The sequence below is a fragment of the Drosophila kikkawai genome, chromosome 3R, assembly GCF_030179895.1.
Source record: "Drosophila kikkawai strain 14028-0561.14 chromosome 3R, DkikHiC1v2, whole genome shotgun sequence".
NCBI classification, from domain to species: Eukaryota; Metazoa; Arthropoda; class Insecta; order Diptera; family Drosophilidae; genus Drosophila; species Drosophila kikkawai.
Genome location: NC_091731.1, coordinates 16090416 through 16107125, shown reverse-complemented (window position 1 = coordinate 16107125; position 16710 = coordinate 16090416). Strand labels below are relative to the sequence as shown.

The 16710-nt window shown below is 45.8% G+C and overlaps 1 protein-coding gene and 1 pseudogene across 1 annotated transcript; both read right to left on the bottom strand.

The window, feature by feature from the left end:
* Positions 1–216: 216 nt before the first annotated feature.
* Positions 217–6782, bottom strand: LOC121502262 (phospholipid-transporting ATPase ABCA3-like). The gene is made up of 10 exons (XM_041775459.2): positions 5834–6782; positions 5553–5696; positions 4188–5483; positions 3752–4134; positions 2896–3348; positions 2351–2688; positions 1974–2297; positions 1499–1847; positions 688–1437; positions 217–634 (listed from the first exon to the last, which is right to left on the bottom strand). Exons 1-10 carry the CDS (start codon positions 6704–6706, stop codon positions 478–480), a joined length of 5067 nt encoding a protein of 1688 aa, XP_041631393.1. The 5' UTR covers positions 6707–6782; the 3' UTR covers positions 217–477.
* A 2021-nt stretch (positions 6783–8803) lies between these two features.
* On the bottom strand, positions 8804–12195 carry LOC108084024 (inositol hexakisphosphate and diphosphoinositol-pentakisphosphate kinase-like; annotated as a pseudogene).
* Between the last annotated feature and the right edge of the window lie 4515 nt (positions 12196–16710).

Here is a 16710-nt window from a genome sequence, read left to right as displayed (position 1 = left end):
ACTGGTATTACAAAATTCAATAAATTAAAATTTAAAATCAAACCTACAAAGTATATTTTATTCTCTTAGATCCACATAAATTGTAATATTGTTGATGAAGGTCCTACGTAATGGGGTATAGGAGTTATAGGGAATCTCCCGAGTGACTACGTCCTAATTGACCACAGAATCCTCCGATTTGAAAAATTATATAATGCATTTGTTAAAGGTTAAGTGTCCAGAGTCAAGTGGCGTTTTTATTTTGAATTTTATTTCCCCGATTTCTTATCAAAATTGGAAGTCAAGATCCCGAATTTTGAAAAAGAAATTTACTTTACTTTGCTGAATAAAAAATATAATAAAATTAAACATTTAAAAAACCCGAAGTGAGTACCTTTTAAATTAGTTGAACATGTGCCAAATTTCAAAACGATTTGTACTCATACACAACTCAATTTTGTCACAGACTCTTAATGTGTCCTGTTTATAGGTTTTGATTTATCTATTTGCAAAGTGTGTTATGGTCATATTGCGGGTGATGTAGTAATCCTCAATGTTCATTTCAAATGCATCTCTCCGAATTGTCAATAGGATCGTGGAGAATGTGGTCGACGCCACATCAAAATAAAACACCATTGTGGTATCATCCTCACTCCTAAGGGAAAAGGAAAATAAATTTAATAAATTCATGAGAAAATAGGACCTCACCTGAGCACGGCGGTCGGGAACTTGATCTCCATGAAGGCGCTAAACTTCCTATGGGGCGACAGGGGGAAGTGGTTAATCCGGTTCCAGGTGGACCGCGACATGCTGAGATTGGGATTGACCTTGCGCTTAAACCGCACCTCCAGGCGGTAGCCGGTCTTGTAGGTTTTGTTTTCATTCTCGATGGAACGGATCGTCCACAGTTCGCCATCGAACAGGACCGTCGGACGCACACACAGTCGCTCCGCGTCCAGGACAGGCAGGCTGGTGTAGAGGAAGGCGCAGCCCATCGACTGCATGATAGTGGTCACCGTGAGGATGACACGCTTCCCAATGGGGTCCAGACCCGCGGGAACACCGTCCACGCAGACGAGCTGCGGGCTAGTGAGAATGGCGAAGGCATAGTACAGGCGACGCTCCTCGCCGGCGGTGCAAAGGCGCGTCGATCGGTTGCTGCACTGGTATAATCCCAGCATCCGGATCAGTGCTTCTGTGACCTCATCGGCGGCAGCCTTTGCATGGCCGTGGAAAAGGGCCTGGATGTAAAGCAGCTGCCGCGGCGTTAACTCGGGGGGCAGATTTTCGCACTGTGGACAGTATCCCACCATGCGGTAGGTCTTGCTCCGTTCGCGGCGTATCGAGTGGCCTTGGATCCATATCTGGCCGCTCTTCAGCTTCGCCTCGCGCACCATGAGCTTCAGCAGCGTTGTCCTGCCCGAACCGTTTAATCCGGCAATGTTGAGGCATTCGCCTCTGAAATGAGAGAGAGAGAGTGTAATATTTATTAATTTGACAGGTCTTCACTTGAACTCACTTGGCCAACGTAAGGTTAAAACCCTTGAGCACCTTCACCTTGCCATACTGGCTGACCAGGCCCACGGCCACAAGAGCTTGCTGGCTGCGTTCCTCTGGTGACAAATTAGAGCCCTTCTGGCGTTCGATGAGAGCGGATGGATCATCAGATATTTTAGCATGAGCCTGACTGCTGCCAGAAGTAGGTCCCCGATCGTAAGTGGGCTGAATTTTGTCCTTAGATGACAGGTACTTGGAAAAGCCCTCTGTCTTGTGAAACTCCGAGATGAATAGCAGAAAGCCGATTAGAACGATCCACGCCGTCAAAATAAGGAAGATACCGACTACGCCGTGTGCATCGTTAGTATACTCTTTCGTAGATGAAGGATGATTATTAGGGATTGCTTATGTTTTACTCGAGAAAACGCACCCGGGAAGAAATACTTTCCGATGGCAATACCTCTTCCAGAGTGCTGTTTATGGGTTCAAAACTCAACTGTTGCAATCGGGAACTGTATTGCCGTTATAGATCTTTGTAGAGGTGAACCTCACCACTGGATCAGAGCAATATAACTTGCTTTCGTAGTCTCTAAAGATCTTCAGAATGAGTACCACGCTCACGTACTGGTGGAGTATCCACAGAGAATTCGGTAGCTCGTGGTTGCAATTTCTAATGTTCCCTACGAACATGAGAAATCCCACGCAGCTGAGAAGGGACACAAATATAAATCCATAGATGGGACTTCGACAATGGCTCGCTATCAAGTGCGTAAGCAGAATCTTCAATAATGCAGCCATCATAATACCCAGCAGCAGCAACACTACGGGAGCAGGAATTGAATGGCAATAGCACGAACAGCTAAAAGGGACTCACTGTAAAAGACCATGTCGTGTTCTGGATGAGCGTAACAGGCCACCATGAACATCAGAACTAAAATGTACATAAGGTGCATAAATATATCGTAGCCGATTGTAAATGCCCAAAACCTGAACCGCCGGGCTCCGGCTAGGAACTGTTGTTTCTGGTAAGCGGATTGCTCTCGGATGCCGGTTAGGGCATACGCTGGAGTTATGAAGCAGAACGCAAAACATATTGTGGAGGCCATTATGATGGCAAAGGATTGGGTTCCAGGCGGAAATACGTTGATATTCGACTGGAATGGAAGCGTCTCCAGGGTCACATCAATTCTAGCCTCTGAGTCCAGGTAGTGTCTGGGGGTGTGAGCAAATTAAATCGATAATTGTGGCAACTATGCTGGACTTTGGGGTCGGTCATGAAACGGATACTAATGGCAGACATTGCCAGAGCCTAGCAAAGACCTGAATAATATGAATCCGCCTGTCCGCAATCGGTATTCACAGAGCTTTACCTATGATCTCTCCATATAGTATCTCAATTCAGGGGGATGAGAAACTCACCTGGCTAGCGCATTGTGGACAAGGTTGAGGCTAATGGGAGCCATGTGCAAGGGAATGACATTGAACCAGGCGGTTATCAGGGAGTCGTCGAACGTTGCCCCGAAGTCGAAGGCCATGTTGACGGTGCGGGAGAATTCGGAACTGTGCGTCAGGGCGTATGCACCATCATGACTTCTGCCCAGATTTGTCACCCGGGAGTCATACCAGTCCAGGGAGTCCTTGTAGTTTGCGAGGACTTCCTTCATGATATTATCATCGTTGACGATTTCAGTGAAGGCTTTGATGTGATACAGCTGGGTGAGATTGTAGGTCAACGGAACCAGATCAAAGTGCTTGCCATAGATGAGAGCGCCAGAGAAGGCACAAAGCGCAGCCATTAAAAAGGTAAGAATCTCCACGAGTATGATAATCCAATGTTTTAAGTCAATAATTAGTCGTTTGTAAAATACGGCTCTAAATGGATTTAAAAAAAAAGAAAAACCAAATTTATGAATATCGATAAGCTCTTATTGAACTCAATATCAAATCTACCGGTTAATTTATCGATAAGAAAGAACTACAATCGAAAAATAATCCAATTATTGTTATTTAATTAACTTTTTTACTAATATTATGTAAAGCTCATTAAAAACTAATGGATTGACCTTTGGCATATACTGATATATCTGACCTTTGGCATATTCCGATATATCAAACAGTTGATAAGTCGTTAGCCTATTTTAACGTTAAATTAACGATTAATATATCGGACATCGCATCAAATCGCTTTAATATCGTTTTTTGTTTATCTGTTCGCCACATTCGAAACCTCAATACAGCTTTATATTTTGCATGAGCCCCGATATCGATTACATACCTGAGGTGCAGACACCATAGCCCGCATCTACTTTCCCGCTTATTAGGATTGGCTTCGGCCGAGGTCGCAAAATATTTATCAATGAGCACATTCGGATTATCCTGCCAGCCTAGGGTTCCGCCCATCTGGTCCTCTTCATCGCATCCGAAGCGTAAAAAGATCTCCTCCGTGGAGGTGTCCCGGATACGAAAACTGACCAAATCCAGGCGCTCCATGTTCTGCTCCAGGTCGTCGATCAGTCCCGGAAATTGATCCTCATCCTTGTTCTCCAAAATGAAGTTGACCTTAAAGCCAAAGTTCGACTCGATGGTCAAGTTAGGCAAATGCCTGTTCATCAGGGCAATCAGCTCCTCAATGTTACAGTTCTTGCCCTTCATACAAATCTATAGATACATGGGTTAAGGCAAAGATAATAACACCAAGAAACCGGTCTCACCAATCGAAAGCCATGTCCGTACATATTTTTCAGAAAAGGTTTAGTGCCGGTACACTTCAGTTCTCCGTTCGACATAATTGCCATTCGATCGGCAATATTCTCGGCGAGCGTCGTCGTATTGACCACAACGATAATAGTGCGGTAGGACTTCTCTTCGTTGATCAGGGCCCAGATCAGCTCCTTCGTGGGGTTGTCCAGATCCGAATATATGTCGTCTATTAGGATAATGCTGCTGTTGCCCACAAAGGCACAGCAAATGCTGACCAGAACCAAGTGCCTGGGCATAAGATTCTTTAGTCGCTGGTTCTTCAGATGATCGATTTGCAGGGCATTCATGAAGTAGCTCACATGTCCGTCTATATCCGGCTTACTGTTCATGCCCTTCACCCGGCAAATGAAACGCAAGTGATCGAGGACGGTCAGTCCAGTGATCAGCATTTTGGTATCGAGAGCGAGGCCCAGCTCCATGCAAGCCGCCTTCCTCTCTGTCAGCATATCGTAGTTGGCGACCGTGACACTGCCGCGGCTGGGCTCTATCAGACCGGCCAGTATTTTAAGAAGGGTGCTTTTCCCACAGCCATTGTGGCCCATCAGAACGGTGACCTCGTTCTCATAAACATTCCATGTGAAGAAATTCAAGGCCGGTCGATACTTGGGCCCGAAGCGTTTGCACAGCTTCTTGATCTTCAGCTTGAAGAGCCGATTCGACGGCTCAACCTCGTAGATTTTTGTGGAATTAACGTCAATGCCCCGCACCTGATTGTTGGCATTTTCTGTATAATCCTGATACTGGTCTTCGGGGATATTATTTGCCCTGGCCTCCTCCTTGTTTATTCTCTTCGCCGAGCGCTCGCCCATGCGCCATATGTCCATGTAAAGGCCGATGCCGCAGTAAATCAAAGAGGTAACCGTAAATATCCAAATGCCAGTGTACACTGGTAGGTCACATTTGCGATGATTGTAATTGTGCGTATTAGACTCAAAGCTAGCATGAATGATCGGCTCGCGATCGATTATGCACTGGAAAACCGCGAATAACACTACATTGGGGATCAAGTAGGTTACGTATCGGAATGCCCAAGCCGTCTCCGTCATGCTGTTCCATAGCACAAAATTAGGCATATTGAAGGCAATCCATACGATTGTGGCCACTCGAACGGCAGTGTGAGGGTCGGTGAAGAACGATGCCAACATGACCACGTAGGAAACCGCTACGGTGCTATATGAGACTAGCGCCAATAAGATGATGTACCAGGGCGTTTGCTTCAGCACTGGGTCCTGTAGGTTCCAGGGCACCTACACAGTAAAAATATTATATATGTATATAGACAGATATTGAAGCCTTTAAGTGTTAATGTGCCTTACCTTCAAAAGGACTATAATGAATAAGCTGCTTATTATGAAGCATACCAGGACCGTGGTGTACCAAGATAAAAATTGAACCAAATTGCCAATGCTCATATTGACCAAGAAGAAGCGCATGTTCGTCTGCTTCTCTTTCACTATTTCCTAATAAAAATATCAGAAACGGGTATACAAGAGATTCGTTTTAGAAATATCAAAAAGACCACTTACTACTCATATTGCAAAACGAATGTATGGATGTTACTCATCTTAATAGTTCTAATGCCTTTGCTCTTACTCACCCAAACGAAGATCAGGGAGGGAAACAGAAAGCCGACCAGGATGAGTAGTGACAGACAGTCTTCCATCTCGTCCATTAGTGGATCCTCTCTCGAACCCAAGATCGGAAACCGGCGTAGCACTATATCTGGGATAATCGGATGGACGATGGTTTTCAGGAAAGACTCGGAGATGTGCTTCTGCATAAGGATAAATCCCTCGCGAACATAACCCACAAATCCGCCCTCGTACGACTGCTGGAGGCGGTCAAGGGTAATGGCCTGCGGATCTCTTGGGTACAGGGTGTACCAGTTGGCCCGACGAAAGTCGCCATCAATCTGCCTCAGCTCGCTGGGCATGATGATAGAGTAATCAAATTGTGGAGGTATGAACATATTGTTCCCCGGGTTCTCGTCTCTTAAATCGTAATACTTCTCAAAATTATTACCATCCATGCAGATGCCCGCGAACATGGAGTCCTTTAACATCCTCTGGCGCAACTGAGCACAATTCTGGAAACTGACCAATTTCATTGGCTCGAAGTTCACCTGTGCCTTTTCCATTACCATCTGGAAGACATTGTAATCATTCGGGGCCCAGCCAATGACCAGATCAGGCGTGAACGGATTCCGCGTAATCTTGTGGCTATCGGCCACCTTACGCGCCCTCTCCAACTTTTCCAACATCTCGAGCCAACATCTATGCAGATCAATGGGATCGTAGATCGTGTCCGTGCGAATTATTGTCGGGATAAGAAACCTTAGCAGTACCGCGATACAAACGATCGCAGGTGGGCACAGAAGGATGAACATCAGCTGGAGCGGATTGCCCACCTGCAGCTTGTAGTTCTTCCAGCTCATCAGATAAAAATTCCGGAAGTAGTCGCGTACGGCCATCGTTGATGTAGTTGATTATTATTGATTTCATGAAAGATGAACTTTGACATGCGCAGCTCACAACTGGCCCTAGACCTACTGGTATTACAAAATTCAATAAATTAAAATTTAAAATCAAACCTACAAAGTATATTTTATTCTCTTAGATCCACATAAATTGTAATATTGTTGATGAAGGTCCTACGTAATGGGGTATAGGAGTTATAGGGAATCTCCCGAGTGACTACGTCCTAATTGACCACAGAATCCTCCGATTTGAAAAATTATATAATGCATTTGTTAAAGGTTAAGTGTCCAGAGTCAAGTGGCGTTTTTATTTTGAATTTTATTTCCCCGATTTCTTATCAAAATTGGAAGTCAAGATCCCGAATTTTGAAAAAGAAATTTACTTTACTTTGCTGAATAAAAAATATAATAAAATTAAAAAATTAATAAAAAAAAAAATTTCAAAACGATTTGTACTCATACACAACTCAATTTTGCTGTGGTCGATGTGAAACTTTGACCAAATATTCTTAAGATATTGGACATTTATAATTCCAAACTCCCCCTTAAAATAAGAAACACACCATTACCATTCATTCATGGTTCATCGTTGGAACTAAATATAAAATTTAGTTTTGTAGGAAAGAAACTTTAATTTTTCGATATTCTTTTACAAAATTTACTTATATATCGTTATATATTTAATTTTCATCCCTTAAATGCAGAAAATCAAATTTTTTTTTATCAAAAACATCGTATAAAGCGATTCCCACAATTCCGCCCGCTTTTTGAGTGGCCAATTGGCTGGCATTTAGACATCGCACGCGGCGCCAATTCATCATCGTCCCGATCAGGCTCACCTGTCAGGCGGCTGCGGTGAGGCTGCACACAGTGAAGGGCATGGAAAATCCAACGAAATTGAACGTGTGTCCGTCTCGTCTGGCCAAATAATTCGCAGTTAATTTCCCGGCAAGCGTGGCGAAACGAGGCGCAAAGCCGGCCTCTCTCTCGGCCCTTTTCGTCGTTTTTATTTGGTGAGAAAACATTTACGCACTAATTTCTGGGCATTGACTGGGCCGGGCACCCCTGCTCCCTGCTCCTGGCTCAAGGCTCCTTGCCTTTCCCATTACGTCGGCGACCAAAACCAGTTGCATGCCAATTGGTTTGCAATTTGCCGCGCTTAGCAGGGGGTGTGCGTGGAGGCGGAGTGAAGGGGTGGTGTCATGAATGGGGGTGGTGTGGGGTAGTTGGGCGTAAGTGGGAGCAGCGTGGGTTGGCCGCAAATAGCGCACGCATAGCTGTCCGGCGCGTGGCTCAATTACGCGGTTAAATGCATTCAAATTGAGTTGTTTATACTGCGAGCGTGTGCCTGGTCAACTGGGGATCGTTTCGCTCATGGAGTCAGTACTGTCATCCTGGCGATTTTCCGAACGGGAGTGGCTGCTTTTTAAGGAAAGAAAATCCTTAGCTCAAGCAGGTGCCTGCCCATGCAACACTTTTATCACAAGAAGGGGAACTTAATTCAGAAAGCGAAAGTGAATTAAAAATGATATAATATATATATATATTTATGTTCAGAGGAATACAGAATAATATAGGGAAACGATCATGAATAAATGCATTTATCCACACACTCTTCTTTGTGGCACGCCTTCGAGTGTAACTGAACCGAGGATCCACATTCACTTGGCGACAGAAGACTCCGTTGTCCTTGGGTCGTGGCATTCGTCTTGGCCATTCGAGGCATTACAGGTATATTGGTGTTGGTAGTGGGCTCAAAGCCAATGATCGGTGACCTACAAAACTGCGCTCCAATCATGTCCTGCAGGAAGCAATCCAGCATGCGGAGCGACAGAGCATTGTGTAGTGTCTTCAGCGGTTGAATGGGTGGCACTATGTTCAGTAAATAATTAAGTACAAATAATTAAGTATTTTAATATTTAATTTAAGCAAAAATAATACATGCAAACGTACCTGGCAGCCTGGCACAGGCGTCGTGCAGGGCTCGCTTCTCGAGGCTTCGGGATCGCGGCTCACAGACAATTCTAACAGACTGAAAGTTCGGACTGGCCGGTCGAAACTGCTGATGGGGCTGCGGCGGCGATGCCAGCTCCTTGTTAAGCCACTTGGCCAAATTCATGGCTTTAGGACCGCTGACCTTCAGATGGGTCCTCGTGGGGGCGGGCTTTGGTACAAGTGGCTTGAGCCACAGCGATATACGATTGAAGCCGAAGGCTCCCCGTTTAGTCTTTGAGATAATCATTATCCATGAGATTCAAGATCACAAGATTTCCATAATCACACCTGCTCACCGTAGGTTCTTTGGGCTTCGGCGCCTCCTCCTCCTCAATTGGGGTGGGATTCGATTTCTCCAATGACCCGAGACTCACACAACAGCTACAGTCGCCGTGTGAATGGGGCTGGAGGCCGGGATCTGATGGCAGATTCGTCTGGACGCAGCAATTAACGCCGGGACTGAAGTGGAGCTCTATGTGGAAGCGCTCCTCGGATGTGGGATCCTTTGTGGGGTCCTCGTACAGCATAATGACGATCTGGGACATGTAGTTCAGCTCGGCCACCGTCGAAATGTACTCCATGGCGCGGCGCCATTGCTGGTCGGTGACAACATTGAGCAACTCGCCGTAGCGGAGGATCGTGAGCAGCGAGTGGATATGCGACTCGCTGGTGAAGTACAGACGCGTCCGCACATGCCGCTGGGGGCTGGCGACACCGTGGCTATAGTGCGGATTCAAGCGATTCATAAACTCGTCCTCCACCTCGTCAATGTTGCGCTGCAGATCGGTCTTGATCTTGCGTAGCAGCGGCGAGCAGATCCCATGCCCGATGGCCAGCTTCTCCTGCTTCGTCAGTCCGTATTCCTGCGGCACTACTATGTCCGCCAGGTTCTTGGTGTAGATGTACAGCTCCTCCGCCCTGTCGTACTGCAGAGTAGGCTGGTTGTGCTGCACATCGTACTTGATGCAGTCATAGATATCGGGTATCTTGGAGATGTCGAACCGATTCGATTTGCCACCAAAGTCCCTCTCGATCTTCTCCCAGCGACAGCGCATCAGGTCCCACGTTTCATCATGGTACAGAATAGCATTCTTGGTCTTTGGGTCATCTTTCTTGGTACTGATTACGTGGAGCAGCTCGCGGATGAGCAGAAGGACGTGGTGGCAGCAATCCACCGGATTCTTGACAAAGTCTAGAGCCTGCGAGATCGATTTGTTGTTGCAGGGATTAATCTGCTCTCGATCCAGCTGGGTCGTTCTGCATTAGCTCGTACAGGCGATCCTTGGCCCTGGGATACGGGATAATCTGAGAGCTAATATAAGTTTATAAGCTTTGAAAGACCACTCACAGATCCTGGTAGTGGTTGGAATCACCGTCGTTGTCCAGCAGTCCATCTGTGTTGGCACTCTTCACCATCTGCACTAAAATGGGCGTTAGTTCACCCTCCAAGGCCAGCAGGCCCTTGGCAAAGGCGGCAGCGGTCATTTGGACACGACCCTCGTCCGAGGCGTAGATCTTTAGGTCGTGCCGGAAGGTGGAGTGCAATCGCAAGAGACCCAATCCCTGGGTGCCCGTGTGGTCGGTTCTACCCTGTCCGCGGGGATACATGCACCTGAAGATCTGGCCCAGCTCCTCCGCCTGGACGCGACCCGCTGGCGTTAGTTCGCCGCCCCACTTCAGGATGAGGACAAGCGATGGGTCTGCCGGCTGATCGGTTTCCAGATTGGCTTGGCATTGACTAGAACCTTTTGACTGGTACTTCATCTGCACCTTGCGATTGATGCCCGAGAAGTGGCCGTGCATCTCCAGCACAGTCTTCATCTGCTCCAGTTCACTCTCCTTCTCCCAGATCTCAGCGCGGGAGTTCGAGTGAATCTCGCTGAGCAGGAAGCGGGCAATGTCCAGGATCTCTTGCAGCTGCTTCGGCTTCTTGAGCTTGACATGGTCCAACTTGCAGTCATTGTATTTCTCAAAGACCTCAAAGAATCTTCAAACAATATTAAATTAGATTCTTAGAAAAAACAAAAATACAACTCACTTGGAATGCCGCACCTCCACCTTCATTTTCTGCTTGGGCGTGCGATCGCCATGCCGAATGACGCCCACCACGCAGCGCAGCTCCATCATCTTGCCGTAGATGGTGGGCATAATGGGGGGATCGTCCAGGCGAAAGGGCACGGACCAGGGGATCTGAAGTCTGGCTGTTAGCTTGCGCAGGATAATATGACCAAGGATCTTGGCACAGTCGTCGTAGTATTTGTTCGAATTCTTCACGAAGCTAAATCCATTGACATCGCAGACGTAACTCTTGCCGTTGGCTCGTAGGAGGTCGAAGCCGCAGACCGTCTGCTTGAAGGCCAGACAAACCTTGCGCGCGATGAGCTTCTCGGCGTGATTCAGGATGACCGGATAGCGGATCTCCTTGCCCTCGCTATCCCGCTCCACCTTGCCATCGAGCGCAGGACTCTTGCGCCCTTCCGCGTGGGCATAGTCCGGACCCACGGTGTACACCTTGACGTCCGTACCTAAATGGTATAGTGTCAGCAAGGAATCACCTGATGAGAGCAAGTGAAAAGCACATACCATCGGTGGCCATAAAGTCCTCATAAATAAAGGAGCCCGTTTTGCGGACCTTTGACTCCGGCGAATACACGCTGCTCCGGCTGCCAATCTTGCGGAACAGCCGCTGACTACCGCCGCCCGCCGATGACGGGTAGTAAATAAAGATGTTGTGATCCTCCGCCGAGACGGGCTTCTCCACAAAGGGCTTGTTGAAGGTGATCCCATTGACCTCCACATGGTCATCGGACTCGATCAGGCCATGGTCTTTGTGAGAATATAAAGTAATATATTCCCAATTTTCTTAGACATTTACTCACGTTTCGGATCCGTGGAGTCGCGATCGAGTACGGCATAGCGTGGAATCTCGATGCCCTCCTTCTCCAGAATGGCATAGACCCGCCGGCGATCCTGGATATCGTACTGCATATCCAGCTTGTTGAGCAGGAAGGGATTCCGCAGCTCGGCATACTTGATGGCCTTCTCCAGGGGAAAGCCCTTCGAGTGAAACGAGATCAGGCAGTCGCAGGCGGGCCAATTCTGGACGGGCTCTTGCAGGATCACATTCTCTTCGAATGTCACCACCTTGATGAACGCGAACTCGCCGAGGCGTGTTAGTATCTCCTGCATGGGCTTTGACTGGGCCTTCTTGGCCATTGCACAGATCCCGACAACCACATGCTTACGGTTGTTGGGCCTCTCCGAGTCCTTGCCATCATTGGGGTCCCCGAAGTCGCCGTTGCCCTTCAAAAAGTAGGGAAAAAAGTGTGGGTGAAGGTTACTTGTCTTCATTTCTGGTCTGGAAAGGAATAAAAAGGCTTAAAAGCAGGTAAGCTGCGGCTGGCAATGACTTTTTTTTAAATTTTATTTTTGGAATTTATTTTGTTACATATTTTTAAAAGTGTACTTTGTTTGAATGAAATGTTTACTAGGTAAGGAGAACTGTGTTTAAAACGTTTTTCTATAAAGCTTTGACAATATCATACCTTAATCTTGGCAAAAATATACATAGAATCATTTATAAAAACGTTAAATTAAATTTTTTAAAGAAGTTTTTTAGATATCCTAATTTAGCCTTTTTTTGTGGTAATAGCTGGCAACACTGCTGGCTCTGGTTTGCTGCTACTGTATACTTATGGGAAGGCCGCTGGCAAATCAGTTACAGTTATTGTTGTTCCCATTGTTCGAGCCGCAAAATGCCACGCGGCCAAGAGCATTGTTCTCGAGGTTTGGGCATGGCCACCCTTTAACCCATCTTTGTCAGCTGCAAACATAAAACTATCAGCGGACGAGTGGCCAGAAGTTGTTGCCGAGCTGGTTGATTTTTTTGTCATTGCTACCCTTTAGCCGTGCTTCCTTGCTAAATCCGCTTAAGTATGACATTACAGGCAAATGCAAACAAAGCCGGCACATAACTAAAGAAGCAGCCAGAATGGAGAGACAGCTTCTCCATGAAACCGACCGAGAAAAGCAGTTAGACACTGGGGAAAAGTGGAGATAACCTTTCAAATGCTAGACTATTTGTCAATGAAGAAGTCTCCTTGGCATCCCCTAGATTTTCTCTCTCTCTGCAGTCTAACCCCAAGGACAGGGAGAAAGTCCTGGGAGACAACAAACTATAGCAATTATAATACGCGAATTGCGGCGGAACTAAGCAGCCACAAAGGAGCCAGGAGCAAGGAGCAGCCCAGTATCTTTTGATGTTGAATTCACAAAGATTAATTTATTTGCATTTCCGCAGAACAAATGTCTCCGGAGTTTCCAGCTGGGTTCCATCCAGGACCCCATCGGGGTGAGCCATCTTCCGTCAATTTATTTAATTTATTCGTTATAGCCGACGGACCGAGGCAGTGGAACTCAATTGCGAGTCAAGTCACAGATTGCTTCTCTAGCACCTTTCTCTATTTCGGCAAGTCGGTTTCATTTGTTGCGCTAGATTTTTCTCAATCACATACGGGAACGGAGCGGTTCCCCCTGGGGACTGCCGGGGAGAAAAGGGAAACTAGTCCCAGACACATCTGCGGTGGCTCCGGCTCCCAAAAATGCCCTCAAAGAGACTCGGCTAACAAAGCAGGACATTTGCAAATTGCTTTGGTTTTCTGCCTTGCCGGGCGTAATGAGCAGATTTGTTTTAATAAGAACGGACTGCAACTAAGCGCCGGGTCTGGCCTCACTTGGCAGTTTTGAAATGAGCAGCCCGACCGGCAACTAATTGTGAGCTGGATACCCACCCCGACCCCCTGCATCCCATCCCCGCGGGCGGTGAGCTTAACAAATCGGTAGTCCGCAACACGAATGAAATGAATCCTCCGCTCGCAGGGGACGCGACGCTGCTAATGTGCTCGTTAAAGTTTTCCGCTGGCAGGAAGTGAGCAAAAAGATGCGACACCTGCAGGATTACTGGTTGGAACGAAACTCGGGAATACTCGAATGCTCTGGTCGTTATGACAATGCAGCGCATCAATTGGATGTGGCAAAATTGCCAAATAATTATCGCAGGCACGGCTGGTCAATGGGGTTGCGGCCTCAGCTAGTTTCTAGCCATCTTTACACTTCCGGTTGCTAGTATCCTTATACATGTAGCTAGTTGCAATGAATTTGTTTATTACAACAGGTTTAAATAAGGTCCAAATAAAGAGTCTGCTAATTTCTTAGCCCGGCCTCTGCTCGTGTGCGCTCTTTCTGACTCTAAAAAGTTTGTTAATTAATCTTTAATTTAAAATTAATATTAATATTTATTCTTGGCTATTTAATATTAAATTATATAACCACTTCTTGTGGCACTCTCTGCTGAGCAACACTGCCAGCAGATCCTGATCCTGATTGCTGGTTGCCAGGAGCGTTGCTAATTAGCGAATACTCATTCGCCCGGCCCTAGGTCGTTATATCTATTGGTTTTTCCTTCACATATCTGCCCAGCCATTGTTCGGCGTTCGATTTTCGGGCAGCAGCGTGAAATGGGATTGCAATGCGACAAACACAAAAATATACAAAAAAAAAAAAGGAAATAAAAGGAAAGGGAACCGAGGCAAACTAACCCTTTCGGACAAGTCGAACTTCTTTCAGACGAGCGCACGCAATTCAATTTTAAACTAACAACTTAATCCTTTATTCAATTTGAAACCCATTAAAAGGACATTGCTTATCCTTTTAAGTGAATGCAAACAGCTTTTAATGTAAATAAGAAAACGAGATCGATGCCGGAGAGCCGGAGAGTTTGCCAATCTCTCCAGCTGAGTCTGCTGCCGGTCGGAGAAGTGGCTGTGGATGTGGAAAATTAAAATGCAATCGGTTACCGGCTCGATTTTGGCCGAACGCCCAATTGACATTTGCAACCGCACTTAAGAGCCCAGGCGATGCCGTCCTTTGGTCCCAGAGCCCGGACTCTAGGTATCCGGATCCTGAAATCTGGAAACGCACTCGAGAACAAATCGAACTGAGTGATGGGAGCTGGGCGAGGCGACTGAATTCCATTTGAATATTTCATGCTGTTGTGGTGGCAAAATTTTAAATCGACTCAAGTCAAGGGTGCGGATACCGAAATCAATCTCGATTTGTGTGGCAACCAAATTAACATAGCCGGCTCCGAAAGCAATGTAAGTGTAAGCCACTTGCCGCAGAGTCAGTTGCATTTGCTACTTAGTGTCGCCTTTGGAAGCCTCCTCCCTCCAATTCCACCCACTTATCCTTGTCTTTTCGAAGCTGATTCTTGTACACAGGGAAAATATCTGAGATAAGGCATTTTTTATATTTTTAAAAATATTTTGCAGTACGTTTAAGATTTATTTAAATTTATATTTATTAGAAGATAATGTAGGGAGTGTATTAATATTTTACAAGAAGACAACAATTGGAAAGCTTAAACGAAGCGATGTTTAAATATATATTCATTGGTTGACACTTACTCATGTTTAAATCTTTATTTCTCTATACAGAATATACTGCATATAATACTCTTCCCTTTAAAAAAAATAGTTATAAACTTAAAAACAGATATTTTGTATCTTGAATTTGTTTTTTGTGTAGCTATTCCTGTTTCGGTGCCGTTTGAGCTGTGCATTTGCTGCTTAATACCTACAAGTTTACTTTTTTAAATGTATTTTACATTTGATTCCGGTAACGCACCATCATCACCACCTCCCTGCCCATCCCCGGCACTTTGGCTGATGAGAGAAGCGTCCCAAAACCGGGGCACTAAGTAGAGTTTGGGAAATTCACCATGTGCACTCACATAGTATAATTTACCCTCCTCGGCACAATAAAAAGTGGAAACTTAGCTGCAAGTATTTCGTTTTCTCCCGCTTCTTGTTGGTTTTTTTTTAAGCAGTGCTCCTTTTTTGATTGCCTTTTGTTTTGCCAGTTTCCCCAGTGTTGTTGTCCGTAATGGGCGGGAAAGCCTTCGGGGATGGGTATCTCTCAAAAAGCCCAAAGGAATCTTAGACTGGCAAGTGCTTGGGCACATTGTAGCATCTTGTGTGGGCAACATTTTCTAAAAAAAAGTATCGAAAAATATATATATATGTACTAGGAAATCTGATCCTGAGCATTGGTCCAAGTCAGTGGTTATAAAAGGATATTCTTAAAGATTGTCTTATTAAGAAATTAAAATCGTTTCTACTAAAAGATTTTGTTTTTCAATGTCAACAAATGTTATTTATATAAATAAAAAAATCATCGCTGATTTATTGATAGTTTCTGGTACCTTTTTAATATTACTTTCGGTATTACAATGTTGATTTACCTACCCTCGGAGTTCCAAAGCATTTGTTTGCTTTGCCCAACTCTACTGGCGACTTCATCATCCGATTGTTCCGGGCATATCTTGTAATATTTCAGTCGTACTTGAATTGGATTGGTTGTTCCCCTTGTGAAAAATGACTTCTGCCTGCAATCTGTCCCCGAGAAGGCTGAACAAATAACAATATTTGGACACGCGACCCGTGAGCCACTTGAGCCGAGTTCCGACCGGAATGTTGACAGATTTCGGCAGGACACTACAAACAGAGATCACAGGGGCACCGAATGTCAGCGAGTCAATGCTGAGCAAACAAATAAATGTAAATAATGTGGAATTACGAAAATATTAAATGAAAATTAGTTGTTACTCCTTCCCATCCCCCACTGAGCACTCGGAAATCACTCCAGAAATCTCGGTGAAATGTGGCCAAGCTGAGGGAATTCTCGGCGGGCTTACGGCCACTTATCCCTGTCGCAGCTGGCATCGGGACACAGTTGGCAGGACACTAATAAGCAGCCAGTCAATCGGGCCAACTGGCCAAGGCTTTGCCATTCTACGGACCACCTTCTTATCTATAAATGGCCATAAGCCACGGCCCGAAACGCTTGTCCTTTTTGTGTCCTTTTTTTTTGGACACTTGCTTTTTTTCTGGTTAGCTTGCCACTTGGTCCATCATTAAGACCCGAATTTCAACACATTTGTGCGC

Bases quoted from the DNA above. Each gene is read 5' to 3' on its own strand.
- LOC121502262 (XM_041775459.2), bottom strand. From the start codon at position 6,706: ATGGCCGTACGCGACTACTTCCGGAATTTTTATCTGATGAGCTGGAAG. The intron at 4,135-4,187 runs GTGAGACCGGTT...ATGTATCTATAG, and splicing joins ACGGACATGGCTTTCGATTG to ATTTGTATGAAGGGCAAGAA. The intron at 3,349-3,751 runs GTATGTAATCGA...AAATCCATTTAG, and splicing joins CTATGGTGTCTGCACCTCAG to AGCCGTATTTTACAAACGAC.